Source organism: Chiloscyllium plagiosum, unplaced genomic scaffold, assembly GCF_037043375.1.
Source record: "Chiloscyllium plagiosum isolate Xiang-an unplaced genomic scaffold, Cpla_swu_hap1 HiC_scaffold_14, whole genome shotgun sequence".
NCBI lineage: Eukaryota > Metazoa > Chordata > Chondrichthyes > Orectolobiformes > Hemiscylliidae > Chiloscyllium > Chiloscyllium plagiosum.
In genome coordinates, this window is record NW_028270152.1 from 57232987 (window position 1) to 57247756 (window position 14770).

General features: G+C 38.0%; 1 protein-coding gene across 14 annotated transcripts in view; it reads right to left on the reverse strand.

Annotated features, from left to right (window-relative positions):
• LOC122559093 (contactin-4-like) overlaps positions 1-14770 on the reverse strand; it is a 2514776-nt gene that overhangs the window by 1305808 nt on the left and 1194198 nt on the right. For 13 of the 14 annotated variants that reach the window (XM_087994461.1, XM_087994471.1, XM_087994472.1 and 10 more), the window contains one exon: positions 9907-10042. In XM_087994461.1, coding sequence (XP_087850587.1) covers positions 9907-9961 — 55 coding nt within the window. In that variant the 5' untranslated portion in view covers positions 9962-10042. Of the gene's footprint in view, positions 1-9906; positions 10043-13179; positions 13280-14770 lie in introns of those variants that run through there. The other variant, XM_087994468.1, reaches the window with a different exon arrangement.

A 14770-nucleotide genomic window follows, 5' to 3' on the forward strand; every position in this document is an offset into this window, starting at 1 on the left:
GAATTGTGACTTGTTTTGAGGTAACACAGAAAAAAAACTGTTGAGATGAACAAAAGTAGAGAGATGAGAGTTAGAGAGAGTGAGAGAGAGAGGGAGAGAGAGTGGAGGATATGGTTTTTTCTATGTGATGATCATTATCTGTTGCAACAGAAGGGAAAGATTATTTTAGTATGGGCAATGTGAATGGAATATTCTTTAGCTTGAGGTACAAAATATTTCTCTCGTATAATCTGGTAAGAAAACTTAATGTTCGTAGAGTGGAAAACATACAGAGTTAGTTGGATGACAGAAAACAAAGAACAGAGCTAAGTGTTTGTAAATTTTGCGAAAATGCTTCTGCACAGATGCTGCCAAACTAGCTGGTTTCTTCAGCAATTTCTGGCTTTGTAAGCACAGCTGAAACATTGTTAGCAACTCTTCAATCTCATTTACTTTTGTCATTTGTTTTCTTTTTAAGTAACTGCAAATACTTGCTCAAAACATTTTTCCATGCCTGGCCAGCTTCCTATCGTAGTTGAATTTCTTTCCACAGATTAATCTTTCAGTCATTTTTTGCCATTCTTTATATTCTATCTGCTACAGATCAATCCCATTGTCCCAAAGCCCTGTCTCCTGAACCAGGTTTCCAATTATGCATTCACCTGTATTTTCTTCATATTTCTGTAATCATGCGCATGTGGCCCTGGGAGTAATCGGGAGATTACTACTTGATCTGTTTTCTGCTGCACGACCTGTTATTCCTCTTGGAAATGGTTGTTACCCATTTCCTGTCTGCCTGCTTGCCCCTAACATGGTGTGATCAACTACATTAGGTGCTACTCATGTAGTTCTCTGTCTCATGGATGCCCCTCAATAAATAGATCTGTTGTTTGACCTCTGAATCCCAGAAGTCAAGTCTGTTCACCTTGCGATAACTTCTGAACATGGGCTCCTCGATCAAAAGAGGCATCTGCCACACTCCGTATGCCACAAGATGGACATTCTGAAAGCTCTGCTATACCTTAACACTATGCTTTTAATTTAGTCCATTTACTTCAACTTAAATCACTTTTACTTACTTTTACGCTACTCTTGGTCTAGTAAGGATAAAATGGAGATTAGTAGATCATAGAAATACATCATTCTTACTTTCAGATCAGCTCTGTTCTACAACTAACCTTCTTCCTTTCTCAGTGCTATTTTAGAAATTTGTGTTTTCAGCACAAAACAGCAGCTGCTCAACAACAAAATCAACCCATGACTTTTCTACAAAGTTCTTCTTCGACGTTTTTCTCCTCTCCTCAATATTTTAGTTAAATCCATTCTCTCTCATGTGCTGTTTTATCTGGTTCACCCTCTCTCTCCTCTCACATTGTTTTACCTATTGCTTGCTTTCCCTGTCTCTGCCCCCTTTATCTGTTTCTTGTGCTCTCTCATTCCTCACACTGTTTTATCCAGTTCCTGTTTTCTCTCCTTTACTGTTTCATTGTGACTGATCTCTCTCTCTCTCTCTCTTTCATTGTTTTTCCTGGTTTGCTTTTTCTCTCTCTCTCTCATACACAGACATGCTCTTTTGCCTGGTGTCCATACTCTTTCTCTTTCTCCTTGCATGCTGTGGTTCAAGCTGTTTCTTGCACTGTTATATCTAGTCGGTTCTATCTCTTCATGCTGTTTGTGCCCACGGTCAGCCTCATGCAATTTCAATCAGGTGACAGTTGTGCAGTTGTAATGTGATAAGACAAGTAATGCAGAATCCCGGGCTAACATTCTGAAGATATGGGTTTGAACCCACTGTGATGCCATTTGAATTCAACAAAATTGTGGAACCAAAAATTTGTTTAACAGTGGCAAAGTAACCATGGTTGATTGTTGTAATGACCCATCCAGTTGTAATAACCCATCCAGTTCACTACTGCTTTTCGAAGGAAGTCAGTTATCTTCACCAAATCTTGCTGACATGTGACCCTAAACTCTCAGCAATGCAGTTCATTCAATGGCTTTCTGGGAAATTACTGAGAGGTAATAAATGCTGGTTTAGCCAGCGACACCCACATTTGCAAATGGAATAAAAAATTGGAATCTGAGTAACTCACACCTCTGAGAGGTTTTCAGATGTAAATAAGTTATTAGATGATGTGCATGCTGAGTTTCTATGTTTCCACAGGTAACATATTCATGTCATGCCCTGGCCATATAAACTAAGTTATTAAAGGCTGTCTTTGCAATGTGTTAGATGGTAAAAGTGACAGGTTGTATCTGCATCCAAATAACATTATGTATGTGTGTGAGAGAGTGAGAGAGAGTGAGAGAAAGAGAGAATCAGACAAAATAGCAAGAGACAGGGCATGAATCACACAAAACAGCTCAAGGAGAGACAGCATACAACAGATAATACAACATATTGGAGACTGTAGCTATCAGATAAACAGCCTATGACAGAGGATGGGATTAAACAGCAGGCACCAGATAAAAAGTGAGAGAAAGAGAGTGCAAACACCTCTATGATTAAAAGAGTGACCTTTATGACAAAAACCGCATGAGGAAAAGTGGACATAAGATAAAACATTGCAGGGCAACAGTGCAAATAGCAGATAAAGCAGCACAAGATGAGAGACAGTGGATAACAGATAAAGCAACTTAAGGAGAGAGAGTGCACCAGCTGTATGACTGAAAAGCAGGATTAACAGCAGTGAACTCTGAGAAATGGAATTTGATTTTCATCAATCAGATGAGTATGTGAGCCTGTAATTTTCCATTCCCATGATCTCATATTCATCTCAGAGGAGCTTGCTTACCCTACTTTCATGTGGGAGGGTGAGCATGGGTTGCAGATAGACCTGCTGCCTCCAGAGACAGACACAAGGCAACAACAGATAGAGGTGGATAACAAGGCTGGAAGATTTGAGTCTTAAAGGTTTATAGCTTAGCAAAAGGTCTTTCAGCCCATCAGGTTCACACCAGTCATAAACAACCATCTAACTATTCTAATCCCATTTCTCAGAACTTGGTCCATAGCCTTCTAGACCTTGGCATTGTAGATGTACATCTGAATACTTCTTGAATGTTATAAATGTTTCTGCCTCTGCCACATTTACAGTAGTGAGTTCCAAATTCCCATTACCCTCTGGGTGAAAAAGGTGAAAAGTCATCTCTAAACATCCTGCCCCTTACCTTAAATCTATCTTTGGTCATTGATTCCCCCCATCAATGAGGAAATGTTTCTTGCTGTGTATCCTGTCCATTCCCTCCTAATTTTAAACATCTCAATCATGACTGCCCTCTGTCCTTTGATCCAAGGAAAACAAGCCCAGTCTAGCCTATCTCTCTTCATAACTAAAACTCTCCAGCCCAAGTGACACCCTGATTAATCTCCTTGGCATCTTCTCCATTGCTATCACATCCCGATGTGGCCTCCTCTATATTGGGGAGACAGGCCGCCTACTTGCGGAGCGTTTCAGAGAACACCTCTGGGACACCCAGACCAACCAACCCAACCACCCTGTGGCTCAACACTTCAACTCCCCCTCCCACTCCACCAAGGATATGCAGGTCTTTGGACTCCTCCATCGCCAGACCACAACAACACGACGGTTGGAGGAAGAGCGCCTCATCTTCCGCCTAGGAACCCTCCAACCACAAGGGATGACCTCGGATTTCACCAGTTTCCTCATTTCCCCTCCCCCCACCTTGTCTCAGTCAAATCCATCGAACTCAGCACCGCCTTCCTAACCTGCAATCTTCCTCCTGACCTCTCCGCCCCCACCCCAGTCTGACCTATCACCCTCACCTTGACCTCTTTCCAGCTATCGCATTTCCGACGCCCCTCCCCCAAGTCCCTCCTCCCTACCTTTTATCTTAGCCTGCTGGACAACCTTTCCTCATTCCTGAAGAAGGGCTTATGCCCGAAACGTCGATTTTCCTGTTCCCTGGATGCTGCCTGACCTGCTGCGCTTTTCCAGCAACACATTTTCAGCATAAACCTTAAGGGACCAGTGAACATGCACATCAAGATCCATCCGATCCTCATTACTTCACAGGATCCGACCTTTCATCATATATTCCGTTGCCTTGCTTGTTCTGCCCAAGTACATCACCTCACACTTATGTGGACTGAACTCCATCTGCCCAATTGACCAACCCATCTATCTCCTCCTGTAATCTCAGGCCATCATCCTCATTTTAAGTTTTCCCTTGCACATTCTGTACTCTGTTGGTACTTTTGCTGTTTTGAGCCCTCGGTTTCTGAAATAATCCTCTATTTTTCTTTTTAACCAATCCTGTACACCCCTTGATGCTCAGGATTCACTAGACTTGTTGGTCTCACCTTGGTCTTTATTGGAAGATGTTGGCCCTGTACTCTCCCTACTTCCTTCTTGAATGTGTCCCACTGGTCTGCCACAGATTTACCACAGCTCAGACGACAGTGAAATTAAGCATTGTAGTTTGCTGTGTCCTCCATTGGATAAGAGCGTGATGCAATTTCTCCTGCAGTGAGTCCATCTGTTGCTGAAGATTGGTGAGTAATCCCATTTCCAAAAGTGCTCTTTGTGACACAGTCACAATCCCTGCAATGCTTCAGAATACAATGAACTTTTATTCTTGCAATGCCTGATAATCCTCTCTGACAACACCTCCAATATTGTGGCCTGAGAAGTGTAGATCTGTTCTCTCTACTGCCGTCCACAATGACAGTAATTTGACAAAGAGGTTGGCTAATTTCCACCTCATAATCTTGAATGTTCTAACATGATTTTGAGAACCCCAGATATACGCATTTCCCTTCTGCAGCCTGTAGATACACGACAGATTCTACCAATGCTCCCAACAGGTGCATGCAAGGGTGAGAGTGACAATCCGAATGTCAGGAGCATTTTGAGATGAAGATCTCAGAGGGCCTTGTCTGTTACTCCTCCTGCAGATACTGCTGTATCGCGTTGAAAAGATGGAACTCTTGGAAAGAGTTGAAGGTGTCTTGTTCCCCTGACAGCTTGCCATTGATCATCAGCACACATGACTACAGTGTAGGTCCATGTGCATATCCAGCATGACTGAGTATTCTGCTGGACTTGGGTATGCCAAGTGAAAACTGACCTTTCCTTTGAGGTGGCCAAATGCTTTCATGTCAGTGTCACCAAAGTGGTGACAATTTAGATAAACTCCTCCATTTTTCTTTCCCTTTGGGAGCATTCAGTCCATTAAGTCTGATCCATCACTGATTGAGATCGTGGCTCATCCAATAACACTCAACTCCACTGTCCTGCATTTTCCCTATCTCCCTTGATTCTCCTCCTTATTAAAAATCGGTCTATCTTGGTCTTGAATATACTTAACAACCTGAACTCTGCAGCCTTCTCCATGAGAGAACACTACAGATTCACAATCCTCTTAGAGAAGAAATTCCTCCTCTTAAATGGGCACCCCATTCTCTGAGATTATGTCCTCCATCCCAGGCTATCCCACAAAAGGAAACAAAGTCCTTGCATTTGCCCTGTCAAGTACCCAGAGAGTCTGTCATACATTAATCATGTCCCTTTCATTCTTCTAAACTCTAATGAGAACAGGCCCAACTACCTCAACCTCTCCTCATAAAGACAGTTCCTCCATGCACAGGATCAGCATACTGAAAGTTTTCTGGACTGCTAATTTATCTGTCATTAGATAAGGGAATCAAAACTGTCTCAGTATTCCAGCTGTGGTCCAACTGGTGCTTTGTATAGTTTGAGCAAGCCTTCCTTTTATTTTTTACTCCATTCTCCTTAAAATAAAGGTCAACTGTCCATTGTTTTCCCAAATATCTGCTGAACTTGGGACGCTAGCTTTGTGTGATTTATGCACAAGGACTCCCAAATGCCTCTGTACTGTAGCTTTCTACAGTATTTCTCCATTTCTTATTCATAATCTTCAGCTTGTCTGTTGTTCCTGCTGGAGAGCACAAACTCACATTTTCCCACTTCAAATTCCATCTGCCAAGTTTATGCCCAATTTCTTAAACTGCTTGTATCCCTGTGCAGACTCTGTGCTCCCCTTTGCCTTCCCACCTATTTTGTGTCATCTCCAAACTTGACTACAGAAGATTCATGTTCCTCATTCAAGTCATTGACGTATATAATTGTGGTCACAGCATTAATCCCTGTGACAAATAATAAGTTAAAAGTTGCCATCCTGAAAATAGCCCCTTATTTCAATTGTCTGCCTTCTCTTAGTTATGATTTGGAGATGCCAGTGTTGGACTGGGGTGTACAAAGTTAAAAATCACACAACACCAGGCTACAGTCCAACAAGTTTAATTGGAAGCACTATCTTTCTGAGCGCTGCTCCTTCATCAGGTGGTTGTGGAGTAAACAATTGAAAGACACAGAATTGCTATAAATTGTGTCTTTCAATTGTTTACTCCACAATCACCTGATGAAGGAGCAGAGCTCCGAAAGCTAGTGCTTCCAATTAAACCTGTTGGACTATATCATGGCGTAGTGTGACTTTTAACTTCTCTTAGTTAGGCATCATATATCCATACTAATATACCACCTCAAATACCATGAACTCTTGTCATTTTAGGTAGCCGAATGCGGGTACCTTACCAAACGTCTTCTGGGAATCCAAACATATTGTATCTACTTTCCCTTTATCTATCTGGCTTGCTATTCCCTTCAAGAAAAGTAATAAATTTGTAAGGCATGATTTCTCCTTCACTAAACCATGCTAACCTTGCTTGAATATATTACGTTTTCAAATGCTCTGCTATTACATCCTTTAAAATAGAACTCGAACATTTTCCCAATGACTGATGTTAAGCAAACTGGCCTATAATTATGTTTTTTTGGTTTCTTTCCCTTTTTAAAACAAAGCTGTTATTGTTTACATTGGTATTTTTCCAATCCTCTGGGACTTTGCTTGAATCTAAAGGACACTTGAAAGATTACAACCAGTGAATCCACTATCACTGCAACTATTTCTTTTAATATGCTCAGATGCATCACATCAGGTCTATCTTTTGCTTCATAACGCTTCTTCGTACATTTACTCTCATCATAGTTATTGTATTTTTTTCCTCTTTTTGCCCTTGATTATTTTGTATCTTTTGCGTCCTATCAGTTTCTTCTAATGTAAGGATTAATGCAAAGTATATATTCAATTTCTCTGCCATTCTCTGGTTCTCCATTGTTATTTCTCCTCAGGGTGGGTCACTGGACAAGAAAATTTAACTCTGATTTCTCTCCACAGATGCTACCAGACCTGCTGAGATTTTCCAGCAATTTTTGTTTTAGTTTCCAATTTCTAGCATTTGCAGTTCTTTTAGATTTTGTTACAACCAGTTCTTCTATAACACGATGGTTAGGTTCTTTTACAACCCCACATTATAGAAAAATTGCCCTTTAGAAACAGCACTTAAAGTGTTGGTGATGTAATTGCATTACAGCCAAACAACATTTCAAAAATTCATCCTTTAGTGTCCCCAATTTGTCATTCACGTTACAGTGAATTTGGATCGAAGAATTGCACGTTATAGCAGAATGGCCTATATTTCTTCAGCCTCATTCTCAAAAGGCCCTTATTAACACTGGCTTCTCTTTTCCCTTTTATGAAATTAACAAAGCTCTGGCTGTCAGTCTTGACATTACTTGCAAGTTTGCCCTCAAAATTTATCATCTCCCTCTTTTTGTTTTGGTCATCTTTTGTTCAAGAATTCAACTTAGATCCTGCAAAAGATGCCTTGAATCCATGAAAATAGTCTATATTTTTTAAATGCCCACTTCTGCAATGTAACCATTATGTGCTACATGCAGGCTTGCTACCTGTACCCTAATTCTACACTGACAAAATCTGTAGGATTGAGAATGGAGTCAGGACTCCTAGAAGCAGATTCACCATTCCAAAAAATGTGAAAATCCAGTTCCAGGTATAATTGATCTCCAAATATCATTTATTCCAGTAGTCAAAAATTGGCACACTAAGGCACATAGCAGAGAAAGACCAATCATTTACATTCTTTCACTGGTGTTCATGATAAAATCTTTGCATGCATGTGATCGGAGAAAATTATTTGCTCCATTATATTTATATAATGGGACGGCATGGTGGCACAGTGGTTAGCACTGATGCCTCATAGTGCCAGAGACCTGGGTTCAATTCCCGCCTCGGGCAACTGTCTGTGTGGAGTTTGCACATTCTTCCCGTGTCTGCATGGGTTTCCTCCAGGTACTCTCACAGTCCAAAGATGTGCAGGTTAGGTGAATTGGCCATGTTAAATTGCCCGTAGTGTTCGGTGAAAGAGTAAATGTAGGGGAAATGGGTCTGGGTGGGTTGTGTTTTGGGAGGGTCGGTGTGGACTTGTTGGGCCGAAGGGCCTGTTTCCACACTGTAAGTAATCTAATCATTTGGAAATAAGTTAACATTTTAAGGAATTGTTGAAGGGACAATGCACTGAATGATCTGCATGGAAGTTGGTACAACTTCTGGCATAAAATTGCTGAAGATTACAACAGTTGTATGTAATACCAATAAATATATTTCCATTCACCCATGAATAAGTCATAATGGCTAAAGGTTTGGCCACTTCACAGTTATTGATGGACAAGTCATTTCCATGTACCTGATTATTTCAACCAAACAAGATGCAGTTTGCTTCACAAAGCTGAATGCAGAAATGCAACAGATAAAAATAACTCAGTACTTCCGCTCACTTAATGCCAAAACCATGACATGTCTGTAGAGAAGACACTTTAACCCGAAAAGGATCTCTTTCTTTTAACTGAAGGGTCTTATATTTCTTTTCCATTGTGAAAGCAGCAAAGCATCACAATTATACCACTCATGTCACATTGACTGAAGAAAATCTTAAACGGAATCAAGAACAATTTACTTCGCCTCAGGAAAGCTACTTCATGATTGTGCAGCAGCAAATTCACATCTGTTGTAGCACAAACTTTGGTAGCAAATAATACCAAGCATCAAAAATAGTTTTACAGCAAGCTATTCCTTAGAAGTCTGTGGAAATTATCTGTTCCTTAAATTCTACAAAGGGTAATGATACTGCTCTCCAGGAATTAAGTTTTTTTCAAATGAACAAAGATGTAATGATCAAATAATACAGTCCTAGAGTTCTATGAAGGAAAAGGCTCTTTAGCCCATCATGTTCACGCAGGTCAAAAATCAAATCTTAACTATTCGAATTCCATTTCATAGCCTTCTCTGCTTTCACATACAATTTCTGTTTTAAATCATAGAAGAAAATCATGACTAAAAGCAAATTAAACAGTTATAGAATCATCTACATACATCTATCATTCATAAATAATTATTTTACTTTACAATATGATGTGTGCTCAAAAATGGAAGAGATAATTGACAATTTCTCACAATAATTGGACAATTAAGTGACATGAGACAGCAAATTCCAAACATATAAGACATATATATGAGAGGATGCGCATCTTTGCAGAGTTAAAATGTCACCATTGTTCAATTAATAAAGTGAAACTTTGAAAACATTATAATACATTTCAAAGACAGAGAACATTGCCTGGACAAACATTTTGAATACTCATCCAGCGATAGCATGATTTTGACAGATTCCTTAATTGGCTGTATCTGAGAACATTTCTAATGCAAATAATTGCTTAACATAGTATGGAAGTTGATTAGAATGTAGTTCAAAGAGCATCAACCAATTTTTCTCTCAATGTGAGACATGACATTTTGAAGAAGCCCAGTTTGAAGGTATTTTACCAGATCACCACTTGATAAAATGAATCTACATTTCTTGAATACTTCAAGCAATTTCAATAAAACCTGTTCAAGAACAAATCAAAGCAAATGTAACTCCAGATTTTTTTTTATTTTAGAAAGTGAGGGAGGCAGCATTATCCACAATAAATATGGTGGATATTTTACCATGTACAGATCAAAAGTATTAATGAGATATTTTACCTGCAAGGCAGCCAATGAATGATTGTAGTAACAGCAGTTTCCATAGCAACATCATCTTCAATTCCCAAGGGCAAACAAGCCTCTCATACAATCAGCACTTAATAGACGACTTCCTTTTCAAAGTACAATCTTTAATCTGTGGGGAAAAACCAATTTGAAAAAGAATTAAGAGCCAGAATCTTGTACTCTGACTACCATCAGAATGCACCAATGACATTGGTATTTGTTCGGCTGATCTAGCTAAAACAATTGATTTAGTGATTAATAAATCATGCAATTATGGAAACCGGTTGAATAATCAAAAGCAGTGTCAAAACATGATGTGAAATAAATTGTTCTGCTTCTCTTGTAAACATGATACCCTGTACAAGTATGGAGGGCAAAAGCTCAACAACTGAGTAACGTACAAATGTTAACAATAAAGAAATACCCCAGAGCAAAAAAGATGAAGATATATTGTGCAGCACGGAGTCAGACAATTTGCTTCATTTACAGTGCTTTGCCAGTTCATGGCTATGGGAAATGCTGACCACTCAAAAAAAAATTATAAAAGGTCTCAAGTAACTGACCTTGGGCTATTAATAATTCATTTTGAAAAGAAAATGTCATTGTTTTCACCTCAAATATATATTGCTTTAGTTGCTACAGCTAAATAAACCTGGAAATTCTCTGACCGATTTTCTATCTGTTTCTATTAAGCAGTTGGGTGGTACCATGTGTCAGTTCTCCTCAACTTTAAAATAGATCACTGTTAATGAAGCATGCTTCACGTATGTACAGCAATAGTCATGTCTTTTGATCACCCAACATGACCCGAGAGTCATAAGACTGTAAAAAGCAGCTTCAAGGTACAATCAATTGCAAAACATTTCCAAAGTAATCTGAAGAGGGAGGAGAACTTTGAAGTATAAAAGGATTCACACAAACTTTAACATTTCCTTATTTATTTTGCTGTATTACTGCAGGTAAGTCTAGTTGCTTTTGATAAGAGTGACTTTTGATAGCTCTTTGGCAAATTACTTCAGTTAGGTCAATGAGGGCAGCTGTGCATGGGAAATATTACAACCTTAACCGGAGCCTCCCAGATTAATAACTTGCAATTCCATTGGTGCTTGTTCATCTCCCTTCATTTCGAGAACTAGTGATAAGTTGGGCACGCCAATGTTTCCATTTATTTCATGATTTTAACATTGATACAAAATTTGAATTATGTCTGGCTCTGGGCTTAACAACATTTCTGTCCCCCTGTGGATCAACAGGCTGAGATGTAAATAATGATTAAGATAACTAGTTGATATCCATTGTAAAGTGTGCACTCAGAAATCACTGCATTAATGACTTGTTGATATAATTTATAACATTGTGGCTTTAAAATTTATGAAGTGTGATTTCCTTATTTTGGTCCCTTTTCATAATTTGAAATCGCCACAAGTTCGTTGTGCTGACGAACTCCCAACTATCTTCTGAGGCTTCATATTTTTTAGTCACTTCTTATTATACTTAGACAATGTTAAGTACATTTAATTTTTAAAAATGTATGTTTTAGAATAATGTGAGCTTTCTCATTTTAAGAAGTATAAATTTTTGAGCATGCATCACATGAATTTGAAATGGATCTGTATTTTACACAAACTCAAGCCATTATTACTTTGGACAGAATTTAAATGCAAATTTGAACTACATCTCATCAGTCTGAGAGTTGTGTCACATTTTCCTGTTTTCTGTGGACGAGTCCCGTTTAAATGACAAGGAATTGCTCCAGGTTTTTTAAAAAATATGATGAATAATTATGCATAACGCTAGTTTCTTATTTAAATCACCAGTTTGAATATTGTTCATTGTTCAAACACCATCTGATCTCAGATTTAACATTTTCAAATTATGCTAACCTCACTTTATTAATGTTAAGTGTTCATACAAAGGTAAAGTGATCCACTTAAAAATTAACATTGGCATACTGACACCTAATTATTTCCTAACATGATGAAATATTTTCATTATGGCTACTATCGTCTTCATCAAGACTGGTAGTGTTAATTCAAATTGTATAGCTTTTGAGTATCTCGATTACTTGAATATCTGAAAGCAGTAGAGTGCACATGCTATGAAATATTAACTGAGCAGACTTATATTACACCAGCCCTTGAGAGTCATGGCAGGTTAAATCAGAAAAAAAAGACTCAACTTCGTCCCAAACATATGATCAATCTATTTTTTTTAAATCAAACAAAAATAATGATTCAGCACATGGTCATATTATGAGCAGCAACAATTGAATTTTATTGTTGACACAGCATGTTCACATGGCAGTGAAGAAAAATATCCCTGGCTTATTTTACTAGTTGACATAACCAAGGTGCAGAAAGTTGCCCGAAGAGAAAATTTGTAAGTGCGAATGTCAATCAAAATATTCAAACCCAAGACTCAGTTAATATTTTGCTTCTGAAGTGCTATGACACCAGTTGAACGTCCTGACTCATTTATGAATGCACCTGATTAATGATTGATTGAAGAGCATGAAATACATAAATTTTCATGACACACTTGTTCATTTACATTCCTCTGACTGAACTTGTTTGGAATATAAGCAAAAATTATTTTTGCTCATTTCCAAGGGTGAATGGTACAAATGATGAATGGTATAATCCAATTACTGGACCATGGGAGTTGCATGTTTCGTCATTTAGTAAATTTTGCCAAGTTTAAACACATCATTTACCACTTTGTTCACTTTGTATAATAGCTTTCTTTTGAGACTACCGTGGTGCTATTAATATGCTAATTACGCATTGTTTCATACAAATCTTTCACTGTGGCATTATTCACTTTTAATATGATAAAATATAACATGAATCGCAAAAATATTGTCGATAAAGTACATGTGCTATTACAGTCCTTTCTAAGTGGTTCAGTCATGATCAATACCATCAAGCTTTGTTTATCACTGTAGAGTTGAAAACCAATCATAAATTATATAAAATTACCAGAACCAAACTTTCCACATATAAAAAGATTGCATTCATGTACAATTTCTCACAGTAGAAGGAGACTTTGGTTATCATCACATCATAAAGGCTAAGTTCAAATTATTGCAGAAAAATAAATGAATATATCAGTGCATTCAAAATTCATAATACTGGTATCATTATTCCATCCACACAGTAAGGTATTTACAGCCATTAACTTCACTAATGCTTTGATTTTTTTTAAAAATGAATACAGTATGCATTTAAACAAAGCTAGTCATGCTTAGGCTGCTTTTTGACTACTCACAACAACAATATAATAAAGGCCAGAGTCCAAATAAAGGCAGCTTTGTGAATATGTTTTCTGTCTGGTTGTTGTGAGTTTTTCTCTTCAGTCATTCCACAGAAAAATAATTCAGAATCTCTTCATAATCACCCTAGTAACACATTAGCATATCAACAGAAAGTACATCAGTGCATTTCAGTACACACTGAGCAACAAGCCCATGGGAACAAGCTTTTCATTTAAATATATATTTGCCAGCAGTTCAGCCGTTGCTGCAGAAATGCTCATGTTTTCAATATCATTGACTGTATTTAATGTAAATGCTACTATGCTGTATATCTATATGACTATGACTAAATATATAAACATTACAGGCAGGTTACTTTTGTTTATTTTCTTCACAGACATTATTAGACAAAAAAATAATAATTTTATTTATAACCTACTTTTCCATTTACTTCTGACTTATCTTCCCTTTTGCGATGATATTTTTCACTGAGTTTAAACATGCACTCTTTCCTCTTCCCAAGTTGGCATGTTATTGGATTTATCTCCATAGTGCTCAGCACTGGTATCATCCTGGAGTCCTTGAGTCAGTTTAATGTATATCAGAAGGCTAATGAACCATTGAAACATCACTCACTAACCCAATAACAAGAATGCAGATTTCAAGCATAACATACAGGAGAGTAATCAAGAGCAAGAACCATGACACTGTTTCTCTGGTAAAACAGTACTTGTAATGATCCCAGCTGATGCAATACTGGACATGCCAGATTCCAAAATGAAATATGGTTTGATGCACCATGAGTGTTCGTTTTGCAATTTGGTTACCATGGTGGTAAGTCATTGAGCACATTCACATAAGGCTAATAATGTACTTTCAAGAGAGGAACACATTTTTTTTCCCACCAAAACAAAACTCCATGTATGACGATGCTTAAAGTTCATACAAGCAAAAAAGGAATTCAATCCTTTCTATAACAGCAATAACCTTTCCAGATCGCACAACCACAATAAAGTAGTCACTACTATCTTCACTTGAAAGTCTCTTACTCAACTGACAAGATCACAAGCATTTCCTTTTGGTGACCTTCTGCATATTCACCAGATGTGGTCCTCTCCATTATTGACTCTTTGTAAGATACAGAAACAAGCTGACTCACTGCCTTTTTAGGCTGCAAAAACTGCTCAAAAATCATTTCCTTCTCCATTAGGCAGAAGTACTTGCAAAAATTAAAATCTGGAACCACTGCTGCTGCATTTCTACTTTTTCCTGAGCTCAACGTGCCTGTGGCACCTGACAACCTGTCTCTTGTCCCATTATTCACTGGGGAGCATTGAAAATCAACCCCACTATTCCCAAAGCCATCATAAATGTAACCATTTGATTAAACTACTGGATTGCCCAAGGTTACGAATGTGTCAAATTCAGGTTAAAAGAATACGTATAGCAGGATTTCATCATTTAACAAAAAAAGTCACTTTTTTTTGTAATCAAAGACTGTTTAATCAACAGCAAGGAAGTACCATGAATTGCTAATTTGCAACCCTCTGACTTAATCTCCACTCCTTTAACATACCCAGATGAAACAGACAAAGCAATAAGACA